This window comes from Mizuhopecten yessoensis, unplaced genomic scaffold (assembly GCF_002113885.1).
Source record: "Mizuhopecten yessoensis strain PY_sf001 unplaced genomic scaffold, ASM211388v2 scaffold716161, whole genome shotgun sequence".
NCBI classification, from domain to species: Eukaryota; Metazoa; Mollusca; class Bivalvia; order Pectinida; family Pectinidae; genus Mizuhopecten; species Mizuhopecten yessoensis.
In genome coordinates this window covers 73,346-95,513 of record NW_018479978.1, presented here as the reverse complement: position 1 = coordinate 95,513, position 22,168 = coordinate 73,346, and the positions used below count along the sequence as shown (strand labels likewise).

Sequence of the window (22,168 nt, the reverse complement as noted above, 5' to 3'; positions counted from 1 at the left end):
TTTTATACGAAACAGAGGCTACTTACATTTACGTCAGCAGTTTATGAGCGCGGGAATAATTAAAACTAAAATGTGAATACTCTGGGAGGCGCAATATGGTTTTGTAACAACTGCGTTCAGAGATGACAAAATAGTTTTACAATAGTAGGAAACTTGTATCCCATTGTTATTTACACGATATTCCGAATCATCCCACCATTAACTGGAAAACTGACAGTAAGCATGGCCTCTATAAAATGTGATATCCACGAAGGTGAAGAGAAATGGAAAGGTCGAGATTTTCTTACTGCATTTTATTCACCAGCCGATGAAGATGAATCAGACCAGGATAATGACAAGAACGCTGGAACCGATTTGCCATATTCATCTTATTCATCACCTGCTTTTAATGTTCCCCCCGATAACAAACATAATGGCCTCCAAAGAAATCCTGGATATTCACTGGTAGGCCTATGTCACGAAGAATTTTTTGTTGAGTGCTGTGACCTTTGACATCGATCTATGTCAATAACCGTCTATAAACTTTCTAATTCATATATATATTATTAAGATATACATGGTATTTGGAAGCTGTGCTTGCACAACTGTTTGTTGTGACATTATCTGCTGATTTAATACCCCCTTTATTGGCTATCAGTGATCACATTCACCCCATTAGCCTGATTAGGCCTAAATGCCAGTGCAAAATCCATGCAAATGACCCGTGTTCGTTTTTATAGTTTTCCTCAAATTCTGTTGAATAACTGAATTGATTGCTTGCTTTGGACCCCAATTTTAATGGACAGCAGTTACGTAGGCTATGCTTCATTTTTTGGACCTTTAGTATTAGGATGTCAACAATTTTTTCATGAAGTTGTAAACCTGTGCACACACATGCAACATTTTTTTGTTGTCTTTCCAACACAGAGATTAGAGGAGTTATGCACCATTCCACATTTCACCTTTCAATCTGGCCATAGATACATATTTTCTCCCCCATTAGACAGAGATATCCACACTTCCGGTCAGGTCAGGGGGGGGGAGGGTGTATAACATTTGCATGACATCTTGTCAACAATTTAATGACCTCACATCTTTCATCAATACCAGATAACAAAGGATAACTCTAATCTGCTGGAATTCATAAAATAAACATTTCTATTTCATGAAATTACCACTTGTATTTTATGCGAGAGAAAAATAATCATTCCCCATTTTAAGAGTAAAACAGAAAAATCTCAACCCTTGGGGTAAGATACTTAAATGTCTGGTTCTTGGTAAAGCCTCAGGCTAGACATTTAAGAATCTTACCAAGGGTGGGGGAAGATTATATTAGTCCACCTATGCATAAAACCACATGTATTATTGGTCAAGGTCACAAACAAACTTTTTGTCAGGCTTTTCAATGTCACAGTGACATGCAGATCTACATGTCAAAGACATCATGTATGTAATGTAGCCTAGAGTAACCAGAGGCAGACATATGGATTTATTTCGGGATCCTTATTCCCAATACCATTGCAAAAACTATAAATATGCATTGTAAGGTTTTTTTCAGCATGACCATAGCTTTGATAAATCATTCCTGTACAGAAAACCATACCTTACAGGACTTTATATATGAATAAACATAATATAATCAACAAAAGTGTTCTGGGTGTAAAAATGAAATGATTACAACAGTTATATCCAAACGAAGTTAAGGGGAAATTATTGTATTGCAAAAAAAAAAACATCTTTGAAATCTCTGTTGTTTTGCCTGCAGTAAGACAATACAATTTATGCTTAACAACAAGATTGACTCTGGAATCTTATTATTATAATTTTACCTGAATCAATTCTGGACATTACATGGCTTTGAGTAAGTTCAAACTGGGTTTTATGTATATGCTCAGCAATGAAACTAGTATCATCGTAAATCATAGTAGGTTGAACAATGTATATAGTTCTAAAGTGTACCGGTTCCTACTCAGTGACTTTTTGCACTGTTTATTTACATGTATGGCTATGTGTTCAGAATATTTGTTTGTATTATTGTTTCTCCTTACAATTATTTTTGTAGTTAAACTTTATTACATAAAGATAGGGTCAGACCTTAATGAAAGACAGCAATACTGTAGCATTTGTCACTTTGCTGTATTACTTATCCTCCTTACTTAGTTATGCATAAATAGGATATAAATATGTAATGGAAAACTTGATTTCAATTTTCAATACTGATCAAGGTTCAACATAACACTGAACAATGGCATATTTTATTTCTTTTTGTTTACATTCTTATTTTTTTCTATCATTATGGAAAATACATCTTTCTCTCTCCTTATTTCTTTCTATCTATTTTCATCTTTCTCTTTGACCTGTTCTTTATTTCTGTATCTTTTTTCTAGAGATTTCTTTACCGACAAAGTATTTTTATTACAACAATCAACAAGTGACCCTGGTAACAGCCTAAAATTTATGACAATAGAGTACCAAGATATATATATAGTATAATAGAATAATCTTTTAATGTCAGAAAACCTAACAATTGCTTCTGTTAATTGCCAGGGCCTTGGAGATTTTAAGAAAAGAAAGGATGTCTTTGCATACATTAGAGAGAAAAAATATAATATATACTGTCTGCAAGATACTCACTTCACATCAGAGCTAGAAAATAGAATAAGAACAGAATGGGGATATGACTGTATTTTTAGTAATCATAGATCAAATTCAAGAGGGGTAGCAATTTTGTTCAATAATAATTTTTCTTACACTATTCATCATACTACATGTGACCCAAATGGTAATTTTATTGTCTTAGACTTAACGATACAAGAAAACAGACTTACTCTGATAACTTGTTATGGTCCAAATACTGATATTCCAAGTTTTTATTCAGAAATAGAAGAAATATTATTAAATTATAACAATGATAAGAATATTCTTTGTGGGGACTTTAATTTGGTTTTAAATCCATTGATAGACACTAGTAATTATAAACATATAAACAATCCAAATGCAAGAGATAAGTTATCTGATATAATAAATGAATGTGATCTAGTTGACTCTTATAGGGAATTTCACCCAGATACAAAAAGATTTACATGGAGACGGAAAAATCCTACAAAACATGCTCGCCTTGATTTTTTTTTAACCTCAAGAAATGTTTTGTCAAATATTATTAATTGTACAATTGAATCCAGCTATAAATCAGACCACTCCATGATAACATTAACATTAAAATTTCAAGAGTTTAAAAGAGGTAAAAGTCTATGGAAATTCAACAATACTCTATTGAGCGATATAGATTATGTTAAAACAGTGCAGAAAGTAATTAAAGATGTAAAGAATCAGTATGCAGTTCCGATTTATGATGTAAATAATCTTGATAATATAAATGAAAATGAAATACAATTTATTATTGATGACCAGTTATTCTTAGAAACTTTACTTATGGAAATTAGAGGGAAAACTATTTCTTATGCATCTTATAAAAAAAAGAAAACTTCTAAAGTAGAAAAAGATTTGATTAACAAAATTCAGAACTTAGAAGAAAGGGAGGGAATTTCAAATAATGATGATATCCACAAATACAAAAAAGAGCTAGAGGGTATTAGAGATAAAAACTTGATGGGAAATATGTTCAGATCAAAGGTAAAATGGATAGAAGAAGGGGAAAAACCATCAAAATATTTTTGTAGTTTAGAAAAAAGAAATTTTACAGAAAAAATAATACCAAGGATAGAAACAGAGGTGGCAACTATTACAAAACAGGAGGAGATTTTAGAAGAAACCCGAAAATACTATGATAGACTATACAAAAATAATGATAAACCCTCTAACTACTCATGGTTTGATGATGATATTTCACTTAATGATGTCCCTAAACTCTCATTAGAAGAAAAAATTATTTTAGAAGGTAGGATTGATTACTATGAAGCAACACATGTATTAAAGAATATGAAAAATGATAAAAGTCCCGGGTCAGATGGTTTTACTGTAGAATTTTTTAATTTTTTTGGGAAAAATCTAAATCCTTTTATTATTCGATCAATAAACCGTGGGTATAAAACTGGGGAACTTTCTATTACTCAAAAACAGGGAATCATTATTTGTATACCAAAAGGAGATAAGCCCCGTCAGTTTTTAAAAAATTGGAGACCAATTTCTCTTTTAAATGTTGTCTATAAAATAGCGTCGGGATGTATTGCAGAAAGACTTAAATCAGTTCTAGATAAACTTATACATAGTGACCAAACAGGTTTTATTCCGGGAAGATATATAGCTGACAATACTAGATTAATTTATGATGTAATGGATTATACAGAGGAACAAGACATACCAGGCATGTTACTTTTAATTGACTTCGAAAAGGCTTTTGATTCTGTATCATGGTCATTTATAAATCAAGTTTTAGAATTTTTTAATTTTGGTGAGTCAATTAAGCAGTGGATAAAAACATTTACAAATAATATTTCTTCTTTAGTGAACCAAGGTGGAAACCTATCTAAACCCATAAAATTAGGAAGAGGTTGCCGACAAGGAGACCCGTTATCACCATATATCTTCCTTCTCTGTGCAGAAATATTAGCAATAAAATTAAGAATAAATAAACATATAACAGGCATCAAAATCAACACTACAGAACATCTGATATCACAATTCGCTGACGACACTTCTCTTATTCTAGATGGCACTGCAATATCACTTAGACATGCTATAAAAGAGCTTAATTATTTCTGGGAAATATCGGGACTTAAATTAAATTACACAAAAACACAAGTAATATGGATAGGGAGTAAAAAGTATAGTACAGAAAAATTAGTCAATAATCTTGCTCTATCATGGGGTTCAACACATTTTAATCTGTTAGGTATTCACTTTGATGTGGACCTTACTAAAATAGTTCAACTCAATTTCAAAGAAAAAATTACGAAATTAAAATCATTAATTAAACAGTGGAATAGACGATATATAACTCCAATAGGCAGGATTACTGTAATAAAATCTCTACTTTTACCAATACTAACACATTTATTCATAGGACTACCTTCTCCTAACCAAAATATTATGATAGAAATTCAAAAGTTGTTTTATGAATACCTTTGGGGAAGTCCAATAGCTAAAGTAAAAGGAGATGTCATGGTCAAACAGTATGAAGAAGGTGGTTTGAAAATGATTAATATCAAACATTTTGAAATGGCTCTAAAATCAACATGGATAAGAAATATTTGTATTAAGACGTCAAATTGGCAAACCATACTGTTTGAAAAAATAAACAAGAAAAAAATGTTAACTTTAGGAAATAAATATATTGATTATGTTATCAAAAATATACTTCATAACAAATTTTGGATTGATGTTCTTCATGCATGGAATACATTAAGGGGAAACATTGATATATCTCAGTCAGATCAAGTATTATCTTTACCTATTTGGTATAATGACTTAATCAAAATAGGCAATAATACTGTATATTATAAGCGATGGTTTGATAAAGGTGTGTTTTTCATAAATGATCTAATTAAGGAAGATGGCAGTTTCCTTCAACATAATGAATTTAATGATATTTTTAATTTAAATACTAACTTTATTGATTATAATGGTCTCATTTTTGCAATAAGAAAATTAGGCTGGACTTTTGAAAAAAAACTTACACTACCATTGATACCACTGTATATTAATATAATTATCAAACATAAAAAAAGTACAAAGGATATGTATAATGTGCTGAACAAAAATAGTGTAGTGCCCACAGGTCAAATAAAGTGGAATAATGTATTTGGAAATATACCAAGTGAGGATTGGAAGAAAATATACAAACTACCTTTTGACACTAATACAAATTCGAAATTACAATGGCTGCAATTTAGAATTAATCATCACATTTTAGTTACAAACTCCTTTTTGAAAAAGATTAATTTGGTTCAGTCTGATATGTGTAATTTTTGCTTCATAGAAAAAGAAACTATTCAGCATGTACTATGGGAATGTAATACAGTCCAAAATTTTATTCTTGCTTTCCAAATTTGGATCCAAACTACTTGTAATGTGACTTTTAATATATGTAAAAAAGATTTTATTTTTGGGAAAATAACACAAAATCAAAATCAGAATAACAGGGCAGAAAATGTCATAATTCTTAATATGAAACACTACATATATTGTCAAAAGTGTTGTTGCAAAGAGCTTTACCTACCTACTCTAATCAGTAAATTAAAAACAGCATACTCTATCGAAAGATACATAGCAAAAAAATATGACAGGGAAGCATCTTTTATCAAAGATTTCAGCACCTTTCATATAGTTTTTAGATAATTAGATATATATATATATATAGATACATACATATACCAATCTATTTTTTTACTCTCCTCTTTTAGCAAGTTTTGTATTTCTTCCTTTTTTTTCATTTGCTGATATATTTACAATAAGCACCCTTTCATGAATAATTATTGCTTTCGTCGGGAATCTCTCTTCCTCTCTTCTTGTTCTTTTGTCTCTCTTATTCCTGTCCCTCTTTTCTGGATAAATTTCTACTTTTTAACCAAACTATCACCCAAACCCCGTTTCAATTAATTCCAGTCATTTTCTTGTATATTTATCTTTCTAGGCATATGTTATGCAAGTTATGTTTGTGAACCAAATTTTAAATTAATGATAAACTGGTTATTTTGCAACAAAAAAGGTTAGATACATATATTTTAATTCAAATCCTTCTTGCAGAACAGAGTTGCAAAGAATATTAATCATGATAAAACTTGAAAATGTATGCTTAATTAAGAGTGTATTAATGTAAAGGACCGTAACTGTTGTATTCCATCCTCAGACGGTTCCTCATGTGTATGATATGTCTGGAAGTAATAAAAAAAAATTAAAAAAAATTTAAAAAAAAAAAAGTTCAAACTTCAGAAAAGATGCAAAATTGATCGGTAACATTTTTATCAATATAAAATGGAGGAAATCAACTGCAACTCTCTTAAGGCAATTTTGTGTAGTTGATTCCTTAAAAATTAATTCAGGAAACTTGCCCCAAGTGTTATAAATAATAATAATAATAATTCAAGGTTCTTATGTAACACTTTATCACAACCTAGGTCGTGGGTTGTCTCAAAGCGGTTAACAAATTATAATCTGTGGTTATTGGGCCTTTGCAACCAGCCAATATCTTTCTCAACTCCCTGGGGAGCATATACAACCGGTGCTGCAATTCAGGCGACAACAGCTAGCATTCAACAATTCCAGTACTGCCAAATCACATACTTATTTAAGCTGAGTAGACTGGAACAAGAAGAGTTAATTGTTCAAAGATACAACACAGTGTCGTGACATGACTCGAACCCCCAACCTTCAGTCTTGAGCTCGGCATCCTACCACTAGACTACTGTCCCTCTCTGTTGCAAATGATTTGCCTTTTATGGGAAAAAAATGTATTTGTTTTAAAGGTTCGACCCAGAAAAATGACTCCAGCAATGTATAGAAATGGCAAATTGACAACACAGTTGACCAGAACACAAAATATGTTGACATCCCCTGTTACCACCAAACTGATGAGATTAAAACATAAGAATGACCAAACTCCCAATACGCTTTTACGGATTGAGAGGCATCGACAAAATGAAAGGTAACATTCTGTATATCAAATAAATAGGACACTGATTTTAGTATTATTAAAACTGTATATAAAATAAAAATATCTTTGAAAATGGTATTTTGATAGTAAAATTATAAAAAAAAACAATTGTATAGTAATAACCATAATTTAATGAGAAGATATTTCCATTAACACAAATACATAATATTTTATTTATAGGGTACGTCATCACACACTGAATAAGTCTATGATGAATGTTTGCAGTAAGGTGCCAGGGATTGGAAACTTTATGAAAGAAACTAAGGTGAGACTGGCACAGGACTTAATGAAGTTACTATTACAGATATTTTAATTTATGGCCAAAATCAATGAAGCAAATGTGCATAAGGAAGCTATTCCGTCTTTGCGCATTGCAGAGTTATCTGCTCTTGTGAGCAGGTATTGATTGTTACGTCATCTGTTTGTGAGAGTAACGTCATCAATTTTTGAGCAAACGACGTAATTTTCTCGCACAAACCAATGACGTAACAATACCTGATGTACATGCTTCTAAAATTTAGGTTTCAATGATTTTCACCTATAGAAATATTAAAATAAACTCATCTTTTCAAAGATGAGTGGATGATCTATAAAGACTGGATTAACAATTGTCTGTTTTGATTCATAGCAATTATTTGTGAATTCTGTCTTCAAATTCATTGTTCTTTACAGGTGGTGATGATGCAAAGGATAATTGCTTATATCTGCTATTTAGAAAATACATTACAAAGCGTATGCGACAACTTGGGATTCCGAATTTCACAACTCCGGCTTCCTACGAACCTTCTCACCGAACAATGGCAGCCAAACTCAGGTTTCCATCTTCTTTTGAGTCAGATTAAAGCTATGAATTTGACTTCTGAATTTCCTGCTTCATGTATTTCTTCACAGGGACTTGTGCTGTTTGTGGAAGTAGGATTTTACAAGGCATTAAAATCCTATATAATGGATACAAATTATTAAAAAAGTTAGGTGATTGAAACTCATCCTGTAAACAGGACAAACAAAACCACTGAATTTTGTCCTAAACAGCCAGAATTAAAATGAAAATGTAGGGTGGTGGTGTCTTGTGATAACCAAGAGAAGTGAAAAACAGTGTACTTTCACTTGTCGTTATGTGCAAAAGACATTGTTAATTATCATGCTGAAATCCAACTTGTTAATTATCAACACTAATTAGTTCTCTGAAACTACAGATTCACTTGCACTGTGCTGGTCAGAAATTTGATATAAACTTTGTTTCATTATGAAAGACAAACTGAAATTTCAAGTACTGTATATTCTGTCTAAACTGGCCTCAAATCCATATTTTTGTCCATGATACATGTACTACTTAACCCAAGAGTTGGGATCTGACAATGACAATATATATAAATAATGATCTTTATTGTGAACCTCTTTACAAACCAGCCAAAATATGTGGCCTCTTGTGAGCGGTCTGGTTTAGACGGAGTACACTTTATCCTGTTGGAGGAGTATAGCATAATTAATTTTGAAGTTTAAATTTGCTTATTTTGTCCTACTTTCTTTCTAGATAGATCAAAAGCAAAAGTGTCAACTGTTGGATATTCAAAAGCTAGCAGATTAAGAGTTAACCTAAAGGAAAGCATTGGTACATATGTGAGACCATATCGTGTAGGTATTTATTGTTGGTGCTGTCTTTATATGTAAAAAATCTTGGCCCCTAAACATTTCAGTGAGCCTGATTTTACGGAAAGAAATGTTGCATTTTATTTATAGTTATTAGCTCACCTGCCCGAAGGGCAAGTGAGCTTATGTCATGGTGCGCCGTCCGTCCGTCCGTCCGTCCTCGTCCATCAACTTTTCCTTTAAACAACTTCTCCTGAAGAACGGACAGGCATAGAGTCATGATATTTGGCTGAAAGCTTTGTTGGTAGGAGCCCTACAAAGTTTGAGAGCGAAAATGACCTTGACCTACTTTCAAGGTCACAGGGGTCAAATATGTCAAAAACTTCAAACGACTTCTTCAGAATAACTAAAAGGTATAGAATCTTCATATTTGGCGGATGGCTTCCTGGGATGGAGCCCAACAAAGTTTGAGAATGAAAATTACCTTGACCTACTTTCAAGGTCACAGGGGTCAAATGTGTCAAAAGCTTCAAACGACTTCTTCTGAAGAACAGAAAGGTATAGAATCTTTATATTTGGCTGGTGGCTTCCTGGGATAAAGCCCCAAAAAGTTTGAGAATGAAAATTAGTTTGACCTACTTTCAAGGTCACAGTGGTCAAATATGTCAAATGCGTCCAACAACTTCTTCTGAAGAACTGAAAGGTATAGAATCTTTATATTTGGCTTGTAGCTTCCTAGGAAAGAGCCCAACAAAGTTTGAGAATGAAAATGACCTTGACCTACTTTTAAGGTCACATGAGCAGATATGTCATTAGACACTTCAAACGACTTCTTCTGAAGAACTGGAAGTTATAGAACCTTAATATTCGGCTGGTGATTTCTTGGGAAAGAGCCCAACAAAGTTTGCGCATGAAAATGACCTTGACTTACTGTCAAGGTCACAGCGTTCAGATATGTCAAACAGTTCAAACTACTTCTGATGAAGAATTAAAAGGCATAAAATTATAATATTTGGCTGGTGACTTCCTGGGATTAAGCTTACTAAAGTTTGCGAATGAAAATGACCTCAATCTACTTTAGAGGTCCCAGAGGTCAACATTTTAATGAATTTGTTCTTAAGAACTAAAAGGAATGGATTCATAAGATTTGGCTGGTAGCTTTTTGGAATAGAGCTAACCAATTTGAGAAGGAAAATTGCATTGACCTACTTTTACAAGGTCACAGGGAAAAATATGTCAAGCAACTTCTGAAGAAGAATCAAAAAGCATAGAATCTTATAATAATATTTTGCTGGTAGTTTCAACAAATTGAGCCAACAAAGTTTGCAAGGAAAATATTTTTAGTGTAATATAATATTTAATGAGAATATTTTGCTATGACTGCTTAAATATTCAGGTGAGCGATACAGGCCCTCTTGGGCCTCTTGTTTTTTCTTAATATTATACATGAGAAAATATTCAGGCTGAACTGGGCTACCTTAATTCATTAGTTTTAACATATAAAGATAAAAGTGTTTTCAGTCAAGTTTTAAAATACTATTACATTGTATATAATAATCAAATTATTGTTACTCAAAGGTTCTTTTTTATGTTAAATGTTCATATCTGTTTGTCATTTGCAATGTTTCCTGAAAATATGTAGAGTAAAACAGTTCAAATATAGTATATGTTCAAAAAGACTGCTTGGAACTTTTTTCAATATTTTGCTTACTCTAGTTTGGCCAGAAAAAATATTGGATTGAAAGTGTTTATTAGTCACATCAAAATTTAATCATTTCATTGATTGGTTAGACATAAAATTTGAAAATTATTTTAAAAGTCAACACGTTAAGATCTTTTTTAATTGCATGTCAAAGAAGCTAACACTTTCTTTCTTCATTTTTAATAAAAAGACACGAAATAAGTTGCTGAAACGACTAGAACCAATTTCCAAGCGTCATCTGAAGGTATCTTCGCCTACCATTGACTCCACCACAGATAATGCTGCTCTGGAAATCAACCAGAATTTGATAGAATCTAGTCATTTTGAACTCCTTCAAGTAAAAGAGGAACCTGTAGACTGCCACAGTGCCAGTGGGACAATGGACTTTCAGTGTATCCAGAGGCCATATGGAGGTATTCACTTCTAGTCACTCATTTTAATTACACAATGGAAGATTCTGCTCTCTGGCAAAATGTTTATATCTGAAATATTTCAAAACATAGCTTTAATATTTTCAAAATATGACCCTTGCAACTTATTTAAGTTAGGGGTGGGGTGTAAAATGTCTGGACAACTCCTAAACTAAAAAAAACTGATTTCAACGAAAGTTTATATATGCATGATTGGTACTTGACATTTATATTTTGGTTTCTACTCTTTATTTCCCCCCAAGTTTTTGCCCTTTTTGTACCTTTCAAACCTTATCTTGAATTATTTTCCAAACTGATATGACCAATTGCACTGAAATCTTCAGAGTGATACATGGGGATAAACTTTACATCAAATGACCAACTTTAATTTTTGGGATTAAAGATGGCCTCCATGGCCTCTGATTAGTAGAGACAGTAACAATTATGAAATGAGTTTCATTGGGTCAACTTTGTTGACACTTCACTAGGAGGGAGTGATACATATCAGAGATATACTTTATGGTAAAAGGCAGATTTTTAGGTCACCTGAGACAAAGTCTCAAGTGACCTATTGCGATCGCCTTTTGTCCGTCGTCGTCCGTCGTGCGTCCGTAAACAATTTACATTTTCGACTTCTTCTCCAAAACCCCTGAACCAATTTCAATGAAATTTTGCAGAAACCTTCCATGGCCAAAGGTCAACAAAAATAGTTGCCGGGCCTGAGGGGCGGGGCCAAAAGGATCAAATTGACTAAAATTTCAAAAATCTTCTTCTCAAGACCCAGATATGGTAGAATCAAATACTCTTCATAGATGGAAGGGTCTTAAGGTGATTTACCAAAATTGTGAATTTCTTGACCCTGGGGTCTCACGTTTCCCCCTGGGGAGGGGGTAAACTTTACTATAGTTTATATAGGGAAATCACATTTTGGACCAGCATTTGTTTAATTTCCATTGGAAGTAATTACATTTTTGTTAGCATTATCAGTATTGGGTAGCAGTTTGATGGTATGTACATATGAGCCCTGACTAACCCCCCCCGGGCTATTGGGTGGGGCCAAAAAGGGTTGAATTGACTGAAATTTCAAAAATCTTCTTCTCAAGACCTAGATATGGAAGAATCAAACACTCTTCATAGATGGAATGGTCTTAAGGTGCTCTACCAAAATTGAGAATTTCATGATCCTGGGGTCTCACGTTTCCCCCTGGGGAGGGGTAAACTTTACTATAGTTTATATAGGGAAATCACATTTTGGACTAACATTTGTTTAATTTTCATTGGAAGTAATTCAATTTGGGTTAGCATTATCAATATTGGATAGCAGTTTGATGGTATGCACATATGCGCCTTGACTGACCCACCGCCGCTGATTGGTGGGGCCAAAAAGGGTTGAATTGACTGAAATTTCAAAAAAAAATCTTCTCAAATACCCAGATATGGTAGAATCAAACACTTTTCATAGATGGAAGGGTCTTAAGGTTTATGACCCTAGGGTTTCACGTTTACCCCCTGGGGAAGGGGGGGAGGGGGGTGTCAAAATTTATTATGGTTTATAATGGCAAATGATACTTTGAAACTTTTGAGCCAGCCCTACCCCCAAGGGCTGTAGGGTGGGGCTCAAAGGAGTCAGTGTGCTAAAATTTCTTCATTTTCCTTGTTTAGAATCAGAGGTACTAGTTTCAAATACTTTTTAGTCTTAAATCTGTATGCTAGATATTGAATAAGGTGGTTTTATTGTTTTTTGTCACTGAGTAATATTTCTGTTCGTTTTAAAAACAAAATCAACTCTCTGTATAAATATATCAGGTGACCGTCAAGGCCCATGGGCCTCTTGTTAAATTAAATTTTGGTATTAAAAATGGCTGCTATAGCCTAAAACAACAACAGTTATATTTATACTTTATATTACAAGGTAATTTCTTTAGGGCCAACTATATTGATGCAGTGGGTACTTTGTAGGAGTGATACATAAGGGATATACTTTATAAGGCCACAGTTTTTAAATTTAGTATTGGCTGATTGGCTGAGAAATTAAAGACTTCAATGATTAGATGGTATTAGTATGCCTTTTGCTTACAGTTCTAGGTTCTCCTAGGCAAAACATGTGACAAAGATGGAACTATTCAAATTGATCACTAATATACCCGAGTGACTTAAATGATGTGTCTCTTGTGAGTTTCCTTGCTTTAACAGGTCATATAAAGGAGGTATCTGCTATCCCTGTGAGAGTTCCTGATGAATAGGTCAGATTATTGTAGGATGTGTCTCTGTGAGTTTCCTTGCTTTAACAGGTCATATTAAGGAGGTATCTGCTATCCCTGTGAGAGTTCCTGATGAATAGGTCAGATTATTGAAGGATATGTCTCTGTAAGATTCCTTGATTTAACAGGTCATATTAAGGAGGTATCACTGTGAGTGTTCCTGACTAATACTAGGTCAGATTATTGTAGGATGTGTCTCTGTGAGTTTCCTTGATTTAACAGGTCATATTAAGGAGGTATCAATGTGAGAGTTCCTGACTAATAGGTCAGATTATTGAAGTGTCCCTGTATAGAAAGTGTTCTAGACTTACAGGTCAGGTTAAGGTGTCAACCAAAGTGAGTGGACCTCTCAGGTCAGATTATTGAGGTGACACTATGCAAGTATTCATGACTAACAGGTCAAATTGAGGCATCACTCTAAGAATTGTTCCTGAATAACAAATCAGACAGATTATTCAGAATTATGACACAATAGTTTAATTTAAACAATGCATATTTTGAGTATTGTAATGATGCTTTTTTTCAAAGTGTTATCTTCATTGAAACAAAACTTCTGTTATTTCAGAAGACATGGATGCATTCCTAGACCATAATGCATGCACTGCACCATCAACAATGGAGGACACACCTGCTTACTTTGTATGTATTTCTCTAGTACTGGAAACATCAGTTTAACCTTAAACAATCATTTTACACAATATAACCATAACCCACTTAACTGGAATTTGATGCATTCAGGAAAATGCTGCACTTATCTGTATGTTGGAGTGATTTAATTTAATAAGAAGAGTATTTTTCCAAGTGTAAGGTGAACAGGTCCTATACTTCAAAGGACAGTTTGAATTACTACTCTTGAAAAATAGTTGCAAGCTAATTGACCAGGTGAGCAATGCAAACTTCATTAAAAAGACTTCAAACAGACTTTCTTATGTTGTTTTCAAGTTATTATGGTTTATCATTTTACATCATTGTTCCCAAAATATATGTTTGTATAGACCAATTAAAATATTGGCAAGAAATGGAGAAGGTTGATGAACTTTGACGTGAATGAAATCATGTATTTTCTAACAAGTGATGTAATAACACCTTGCATAACAGACTGAAGACTTCCTTCCTACATCAACAACCCTTGACAACTTTCCTGATGCCTTTGAGTTGATGTCAAGTCCTCTTGGAGCCAGGTCTAAATATGTCTTGCTTAGCCCTAAGGTCAGGGCGATGGTGAGTAACTTCAAATACACAATGTTGAGTCTGCCAATTGTGTCATTGTAAGTCAAACCATGCATACATTATATGTGTATTGAATAAATTACAACCATGTGTCAAACATAAATTTACCTGGAGTCAATCCAAATGCACAGCGGCAAGTCAAACCAAATAAAATATTGAATGTCATTTATGGTGAGTCTAACTATTTAAACACAAAACGGTGAATAAGACTAAAACGGTGAATACAAATTTTAAAGTCTCAATGACAAGACACCCCCAACAATATTTGAAAGCAAAAATGAGTTAAACTAGATCGCAATGGTGATCAAACAAAAAACTTGAATGCGAAATACATAATGGTGTGTCAAACCATGTACACTGTAATGATGAGCATAACCAAACATGGTATGCTGAATTAAACTAAAGAGGAATTTTGAGTCAAGAGACATAATGGGACTGGCTTTAATCCTGTAAATGAATTCTTGTTATGTAAAGAAGATAAAATTCCAGGAATGCAGTCATATTCCTTCTCGCATCTATTTGTATAACAGGAAAATCTCACTGACTTTGGAATTAGAAGTGATAAAAAAGACTTTGTAGAGCAATGGGAAAACATCCATGAGATGAGGACCATCTCCCCAGAATGTGTTCTCCCAACCACACCAAGCCCCCATATCCACTCTACACTCCATGACAGCTTTGGATTCAGGACCCTTCACCAGAGGTCATCTTACCAGTCTCCAAAGGTTGACATTCTTCGCACACCAGACAAAGATGTATTCAAGCTAAAGAATAAGCGAAAACAGTATACTCCTCACCGGTCACCATTCCATAACCTCACCAACTTTGGCAGCCAGTCCACGATGGTATCTACAGACAGTGAAGAAGACGCGCCCGTGTCCCTGGTCCTCCCCCGACACAGGAAGCCGCGTTCTCGTCCTCCTCTCATCAGGCCATCCAAAAGTAGGTTAAATCCCAATAGTATTACAGGAGACTGACCAAAAGTTCTGTAGGTTAAAATCCTCCTAGTTTTACTTTTGTAATATAGACATGTCTTAATTTGGGTTCCTTGCTTTTGTGACACATCTCTACAATAGATGGTACAAAGTAGATTGCATCCTTTTGTTGTAGCAATTTACAGCAGCTGGCTTTAAAGTTTTATTTTATTACTTAATGTTACCTTGAAGCATATATATAAACCTGTAGTGCAAAAATTATGCTAGGATGTCTAAATGTCTGAATAAGCAGTAAGTTACTGACTGGCAGAACAGTAGCAAGGGTCAAATGGACTGCTTTATTTTGTCCTCTCAAATATTCACCTTTCTCCAGTAAAATCTATATTACTTGGTAGTACAGTATTGATTTCACCTTTCAGAGTGGAATTGTTATATAAATAAGATTTATCAGTTTGGAAATATGTAATATCAAGGTTTTACTTTATACACAAACAATGTACGTATTTAACATGTTGCATTTATGCTTTGTAGCTGATGGTAACTATCATGAGATGAATTTCAATCATTATATAGGGCAGAAATGTCGTTAGTAAAACTGATTTGTGAACTTTTCCCAGCATACAGTATTTGTCTTTTGATTTGTTAATTCAGCAATCAGTAAACATAAGACATATCCCTAAATTTGTTACAGTTGATGAAGATTTTGTCTCCTATGTACCCTACATCTGGAAGTTCCACAATACCGCAATCACACGCAGACAGAAGGCAGAGGCAGCAAGACTGGAGGCTCAGTTATTCTCATCCTCCTCTGCAGACACTTGTCAGTCAGATCAAACGTAAAAACACAAACCTTTCATAGGTTGATACAGTGACTTTGAAGTTAGTTAGTCTGTTACAACAAAAACATTAATCCTAAGTAGGTTTGAAAGCATTCTCAGGTGGTAGGGATTCAAAGTTGAACAAATGGAGGGCTGACCCCATGGGGGTCCGACAGGTGGGGCCAAAAAGGAGTAATTTTGCCATATTGCTTTAAGTGACTCCTTCTCTAGAACTAAGTGATAAATATTAACCATATTTGATTGGAAGCATTCTCAGGTGGTGGGGATAAAGATATCAACACAGTCATGCTATTAGAATTGTCTCTGGAGTCTGCATGGCCCCACAATTAGGGACTTTTATTAAAATTCCTGGGCCATAACTTTGAAATGGTTGAGATCCCCACCTATTAACCATATACAATGATTGATGAGCATAAAGAGATGAGCACAGTCATGACATTATAATTGACCCTTGTGCCACTCCTTAGGACTTAATTCTTGGGTCATAACTTTGAAATGTTCAAGATCTGAAATGTTCAAGATCCCTTCCCCAAAACTATATAATTATGTTTGTTTAAGGCATAAAGCAATAAACAGTCACAATATAAGAATCGACTCTGGGGTCTGGCCCTTTCCCTATTGATTTAATTTCTGGGACATAACTTTGAAACAGTTGAGATCCCCAACCCACAGTCATATCATTGCTGGGCACAAAGATCCAGGTGAGCAATACAGGCCTTTGGGCCTCTTGTTATTCAAATTACACCTGTCACATGTTTATTTCTGGAGTAGCTCTAGCCAACTTAATATTTTATTTGAAGGCATGAAGAATTGGCAATTAGCAGACCAGTTAAAATTGACCACCGAAAAACAACCTGGATGAATGGCTTCATGATGTTCAGCAGGCTTAACAGGAGGACGTTTATTGAGTATGCAACATAGATCACCTGACCATAACTAATTTATTCAGTCAATTGATCGCCATTACATGTAGTTGTATGCAGTCATATAACTGGTGAACTTGTATTTACTGGTGTGTGAATATTCTTAATGCAGCTTGAATGCAATTTTCTGTTCCCAGGGTTCTTTTCCCCATTAATGGTGAAACAGTTAATTTTCCAATGAATTGCTCCATACACAATAAACATGCACATAATTTCATGGAATTTTCCTGGCTTGTTTCTTTGGTAACATGCATGATGGTTGAAGGCAACAGTTCTCAAAGGCTTCCCTAGCATTGTGGGACAAAAGTTTCAACTGTTCCCAAAACAGCCACGAAACAACAGTTTATAACAAGTAAAAGATACTCAATCAACTTTTGTTTATGTATCTGCGTTTAACATATCGGGTGTCATTACATCTGTTGTAGTGCCAACCCTGGTATACACACGTCCCATATAAGTAAAATGATGGGCCATGCCTGGAGGAACATGTCTCCACAGGAACAGCAGCCATACAAGTAAGAATAGAGAGAGAGGTTTAAAGTCAATTGCAAAAGTGTCAACTTTCAAATCTAGAAGTAAATTGTGAAATTTCATATTTGCAAAGATAAAACAATCATGTCTTAAAGAATATCGAAATGTACTGATATGCCAAGTGTGAATATTAAAGGGATTGTTTATGTAAAGATTATTCAAAGATTTGTTCTGACATCTAAAACTTTGATTTCCCTGAATTTACAGGGAGAAAGCCAAGGACTATGCTCGTCATATACAGCCAAGTGATGGAAGGGTTCCATTACAGGACAAGCTATCCCCAATACCAGTGATATCCAGCAGTGGTCTGAGTGTGTCTCTGGGCAATAGCAATGCTGAAAGCGTACCATGCTCCATCACCAACTATGTCAATAGACAGTAATGTCATAGAAAACTAACCAACTACATCGTACACATACAAAATCTATTATTACATTACTTTGCATCAATAGATTAGCAAGGCAAATCCACCATCAGACATATTTTGTGATAATATTTAACATAAAGTCTTTGTATTTATGTAGGTCTGTATACACCCTGAAAAAGTCTTTCAGTTAGTGTTTTTGACAACATACCTGGTATTGATGAATTCAATCAAAAAGTAAGTTATTATAATGTGAATTTTTACTAATGATTCATGTTCTGTATTTTGAATACATTCATACAGATATTTTTTTCACAAGTATGAAGAGTACATTATGTGAGAGATATATACTCCTAACCATAGGAAACCATAGCATTTTTTATTGGTTTAACATCCCAGAAAAGGTGCGGTGGAGATAATCCAGATTGCAATGGCAGCATGGTCATTGAGCTGATTAGTGTTAATTTTGACATCATAGTTTTGCATTTTTATGTCATGATCAATTAAATGATTCACTCTACTAAAGCTATCATCTATTAAACATACATTTCACTGGTAAAATCATGGTGAGTGACAAAGATGAATGTAGTAGGCCTGCAGATTTATTGAAGGTCCATACAAAATGTATATCTTGGAGTATGAATGGCATAACCATATTTTTTGGGCTCAATTGAACAATCTATATAGTACAAAACCCATATGATTGCTTCTTTATGTATCACTGACACAACCGTGAATTACAAATGTTGCTTCTATAATAGAATAGTACAGTACATGTATGTTATTTAACTGTGACAAACCACAAACAATGCTTTCTTACATTTGGATTAAATTTATATGATTGAAAGCCCAGAACTTCATATGTAAGTCAGCAATTCTTCTTCTGTTATAAATATATGCCTTTAAATATTGGTACTTTGTAAATTGAAAGTAATATTTCTTGAATAATTTTGAAATCTGTCTTCAAAATCTTTCATGCAAAGTCACCTGATTTTAGTATTTGTCATTCTACTCTTTTCAAAACAAGTTGCTTACAATCATAGCGTTTGTGGAATTGACAGACTATCATGTGTATATAGATTGCGAAATTCCTTCTGAAGCCTTTAAGGGATTAATACCTGTGGAATAAACTTATTCATTTCTAGGAAATAAAACAGTGTATACTGTAAAAGAGGAAATTCTCGGCTGTGGAAATATTTGTGTTGCGACTCTTCAAACTGATTGTGGTGTGGAAACTTTTACGTTGTTGATGGCTCTGAAACCTATATATAATACATCTATAACCTTCATATACCTATATATATGGTATGTTTGTATTTTCACGCTAATTTACTCTAAAAAATGTGAGCATTTCCAGCCCGCAATAATTTCCACTTTTACAGTACTGTAAATTACTGTATTGTCGCATGTACTTATTTAGCAAACAGTTGTCCGAACTATGCCTGTAGGTTCCAATCACAATTAAATACTTGAATTCACGAGGTAGGGGATGCTAGTTCAATATAAATACAATGAAGTAGTAATCCATGGAATAAATATTGGCAGAAGATTTTAATTTCCGAATGAGTCTTGCTGCAATTTGATGCAACAGTTAATCTTTTGTAGAAATATTGTGGTTTATGTAGGTAGTAATTAGTGTCCATATCATGACAGTACATTTCATACTTAAATTTCTCTTGGATATTATTTATGCATAAATGTGTTTTTGAACAGTGTATATTTTAAAGTTATTTTGTTTCTGTCACCTTTTCTGTATAGCATTTGTGACACTTTCCCCATGTATGATGTAACACTTAGGAACAGTGCAATACCACAATAAGATGTAATGAATGTAGGTGACAGTGAAGGTGTATTTTATTGAAATGATCCCCTCAGACACTCGATGAATTTACTGTGCAGGAGGTCAATTATTGCGTGTCATATCATGTAAATGTATCGGTATCAGAATCATATAGTTTAACCTTTAGTTTCACATTTGTTCTTGAGTAGAAAAACCATGCATTGTATTACTAGTTATAGTATTGCAAAATCAGAATATGTTGTGATGGCCTTGGGCCAGATTGTTTTTCTTCGTTCCATATTTAGCTATACGAATAATGTACAGAGCAGATGCACTTGATACTCAGTAGTCATAATTCTCAAAGTGTCCATTAGAACCTTGATAACCCTGCAGTTCCTCCAAAGTAATTCAAGAGTTTCTGAGTGCCATGGACAGAGAAAAAAAAATGTTGGGTTTTGTTGCTTTTACTTTTTTTCAATTTCATATCTAAATCCTGGATACTTTTTTATATACATTTAAATGTATAGATGTACATATATGTACATATATGTAAATAACAAGTTTATGAATAATGCCATCAGAAATTTTATCACATATTTTGGCCTATCCTTGAAAAATTGTTTGTTTGCAGTTTCCCCAACCAACTCACTTCAAAGTGCACCTAATTTTTGGGGGCTTTTGGTAAAAAATCAAATTCTTGCTAAGACATCACAGAAACTTACCGTTTGTATATAAAGAAATATGAGATGTCGTTTATTTTAAGGATAGCTTTAGATGTTTTTTTTAGGTACATGTGATAGTATCAGTCACTGATTTTTACCACATTGTATTCTGGGACCTAATACCATACTATTAAATGTAAGTTACAGTTCTATTTCATATTAACCAACACGTATTTCTAAATACATGGTTCTGTGCAGAGCTAATGTACTTTTATAATTTGTCTCGTCAGATACCAGGTAACTTTCTAACACTATATAAAGAGACATGCTTATCACCCTACACTTCAATTAGTCCTGTCTTTACCATAGAGTTTAGTAAGATTTTGATCATGTTCAGTTCATGTATTTTTTTTATCTATTTCATTCACAAATAAACTGTATGACAGAACATCAACAAATGCTTAGCTTTTTCTCCAATGCACAATATGTTGGGTGCTAAGATTGACATGGGGAACCTTCATGTCCAAGATGGCTAACTGTCGGCCATCTTGGATTTCCAATCAGCCCAAAAATTTGATATGCGTAACTAGGGACCATGGGGAGTGAAATTTGAGAAAGATCCCTCTATCTTTCTGAGAAATAATAATAATAATCTTGCCCCACCATCTTGCTTTTGTGATCAGTCCCAAAATTTGATATGCATTACAAGAGGCCCAAAGGGCCTGTATCGCTCACCTGAATGTGTTTAAAATAATTAGTATGAAGTAAAGATATAGCACTCAATGGTAGGCAAGTACATATGAATCTTCAGAAAGATCCATCCTGTACTTGAGATATAGCGAGAACAAACTTCAAACAGCCCAACCCCTATGCCCCTAGGGTGGTCATACCCACTGTTTATACAAAATTAAGTCCCCTGGCCCAAGGATGCTCCAGACTGAATAAGGATAAAACCCCTTAATCCTGATGGTCGAAGAAGGATTTTAAAGGTTTTACCTCTATTTCTCCTACGAGGCCCCACCCTTCTGCCCCCTGGGAGACCACACCCACTGCTTATACAAAACTGAGTCCCCTTGGCCAAAGGATGCTCCAGACTAAATTAGGATAAAATCCCTTTATCCATATGGTAGAAGAAGGATTTTAAAGGTTTTACCTCAAAGTCCCCTTTTAGGCCCCACCACTCTGCTTTCAGGGGGGTTAGACACACCATTTATACAAAATTGGTTCTCCTTCACCCAAGGATGCTTCATACCAAATTTAGACAAAATCCTGTCATTCGTACAAAAGAAGGTTTTTGAAGAACTTGCTATGTTTTCCCTAATGGGCCCCGCCAATCTGTCCCAGGGGGGA

At 34.1% G+C, this 22,168-nt stretch overlaps 1 protein-coding gene across 1 annotated transcript; it reads left to right on the top strand.

Annotated features, from left to right (window-relative positions):
• The first annotated feature begins 55 nt into the window (after positions 1-55).
• Positions 56-21,261, top strand: LOC110441893. Its single transcript, XM_021485196.1, has 13 exons — positions 56-444; positions 7,404-7,582; positions 7,772-7,856; positions 8,264-8,405; positions 9,126-9,226; positions 11,074-11,296; positions 14,120-14,193; positions 14,653-14,775; positions 15,315-15,726; positions 16,411-16,555; positions 17,359-17,466; positions 17,907-17,996; positions 18,220-21,261. Exons 1-13 carry the CDS (start codon positions 223-225, stop codon positions 18,392-18,394), a joined length of 2,079 nt encoding a protein of 692 aa, XP_021340871.1. The 5' UTR covers positions 56-222; the 3' UTR covers positions 18,395-21,261.
• The last annotated feature ends 907 nt before the right edge of the window (positions 21,262-22,168 follow it).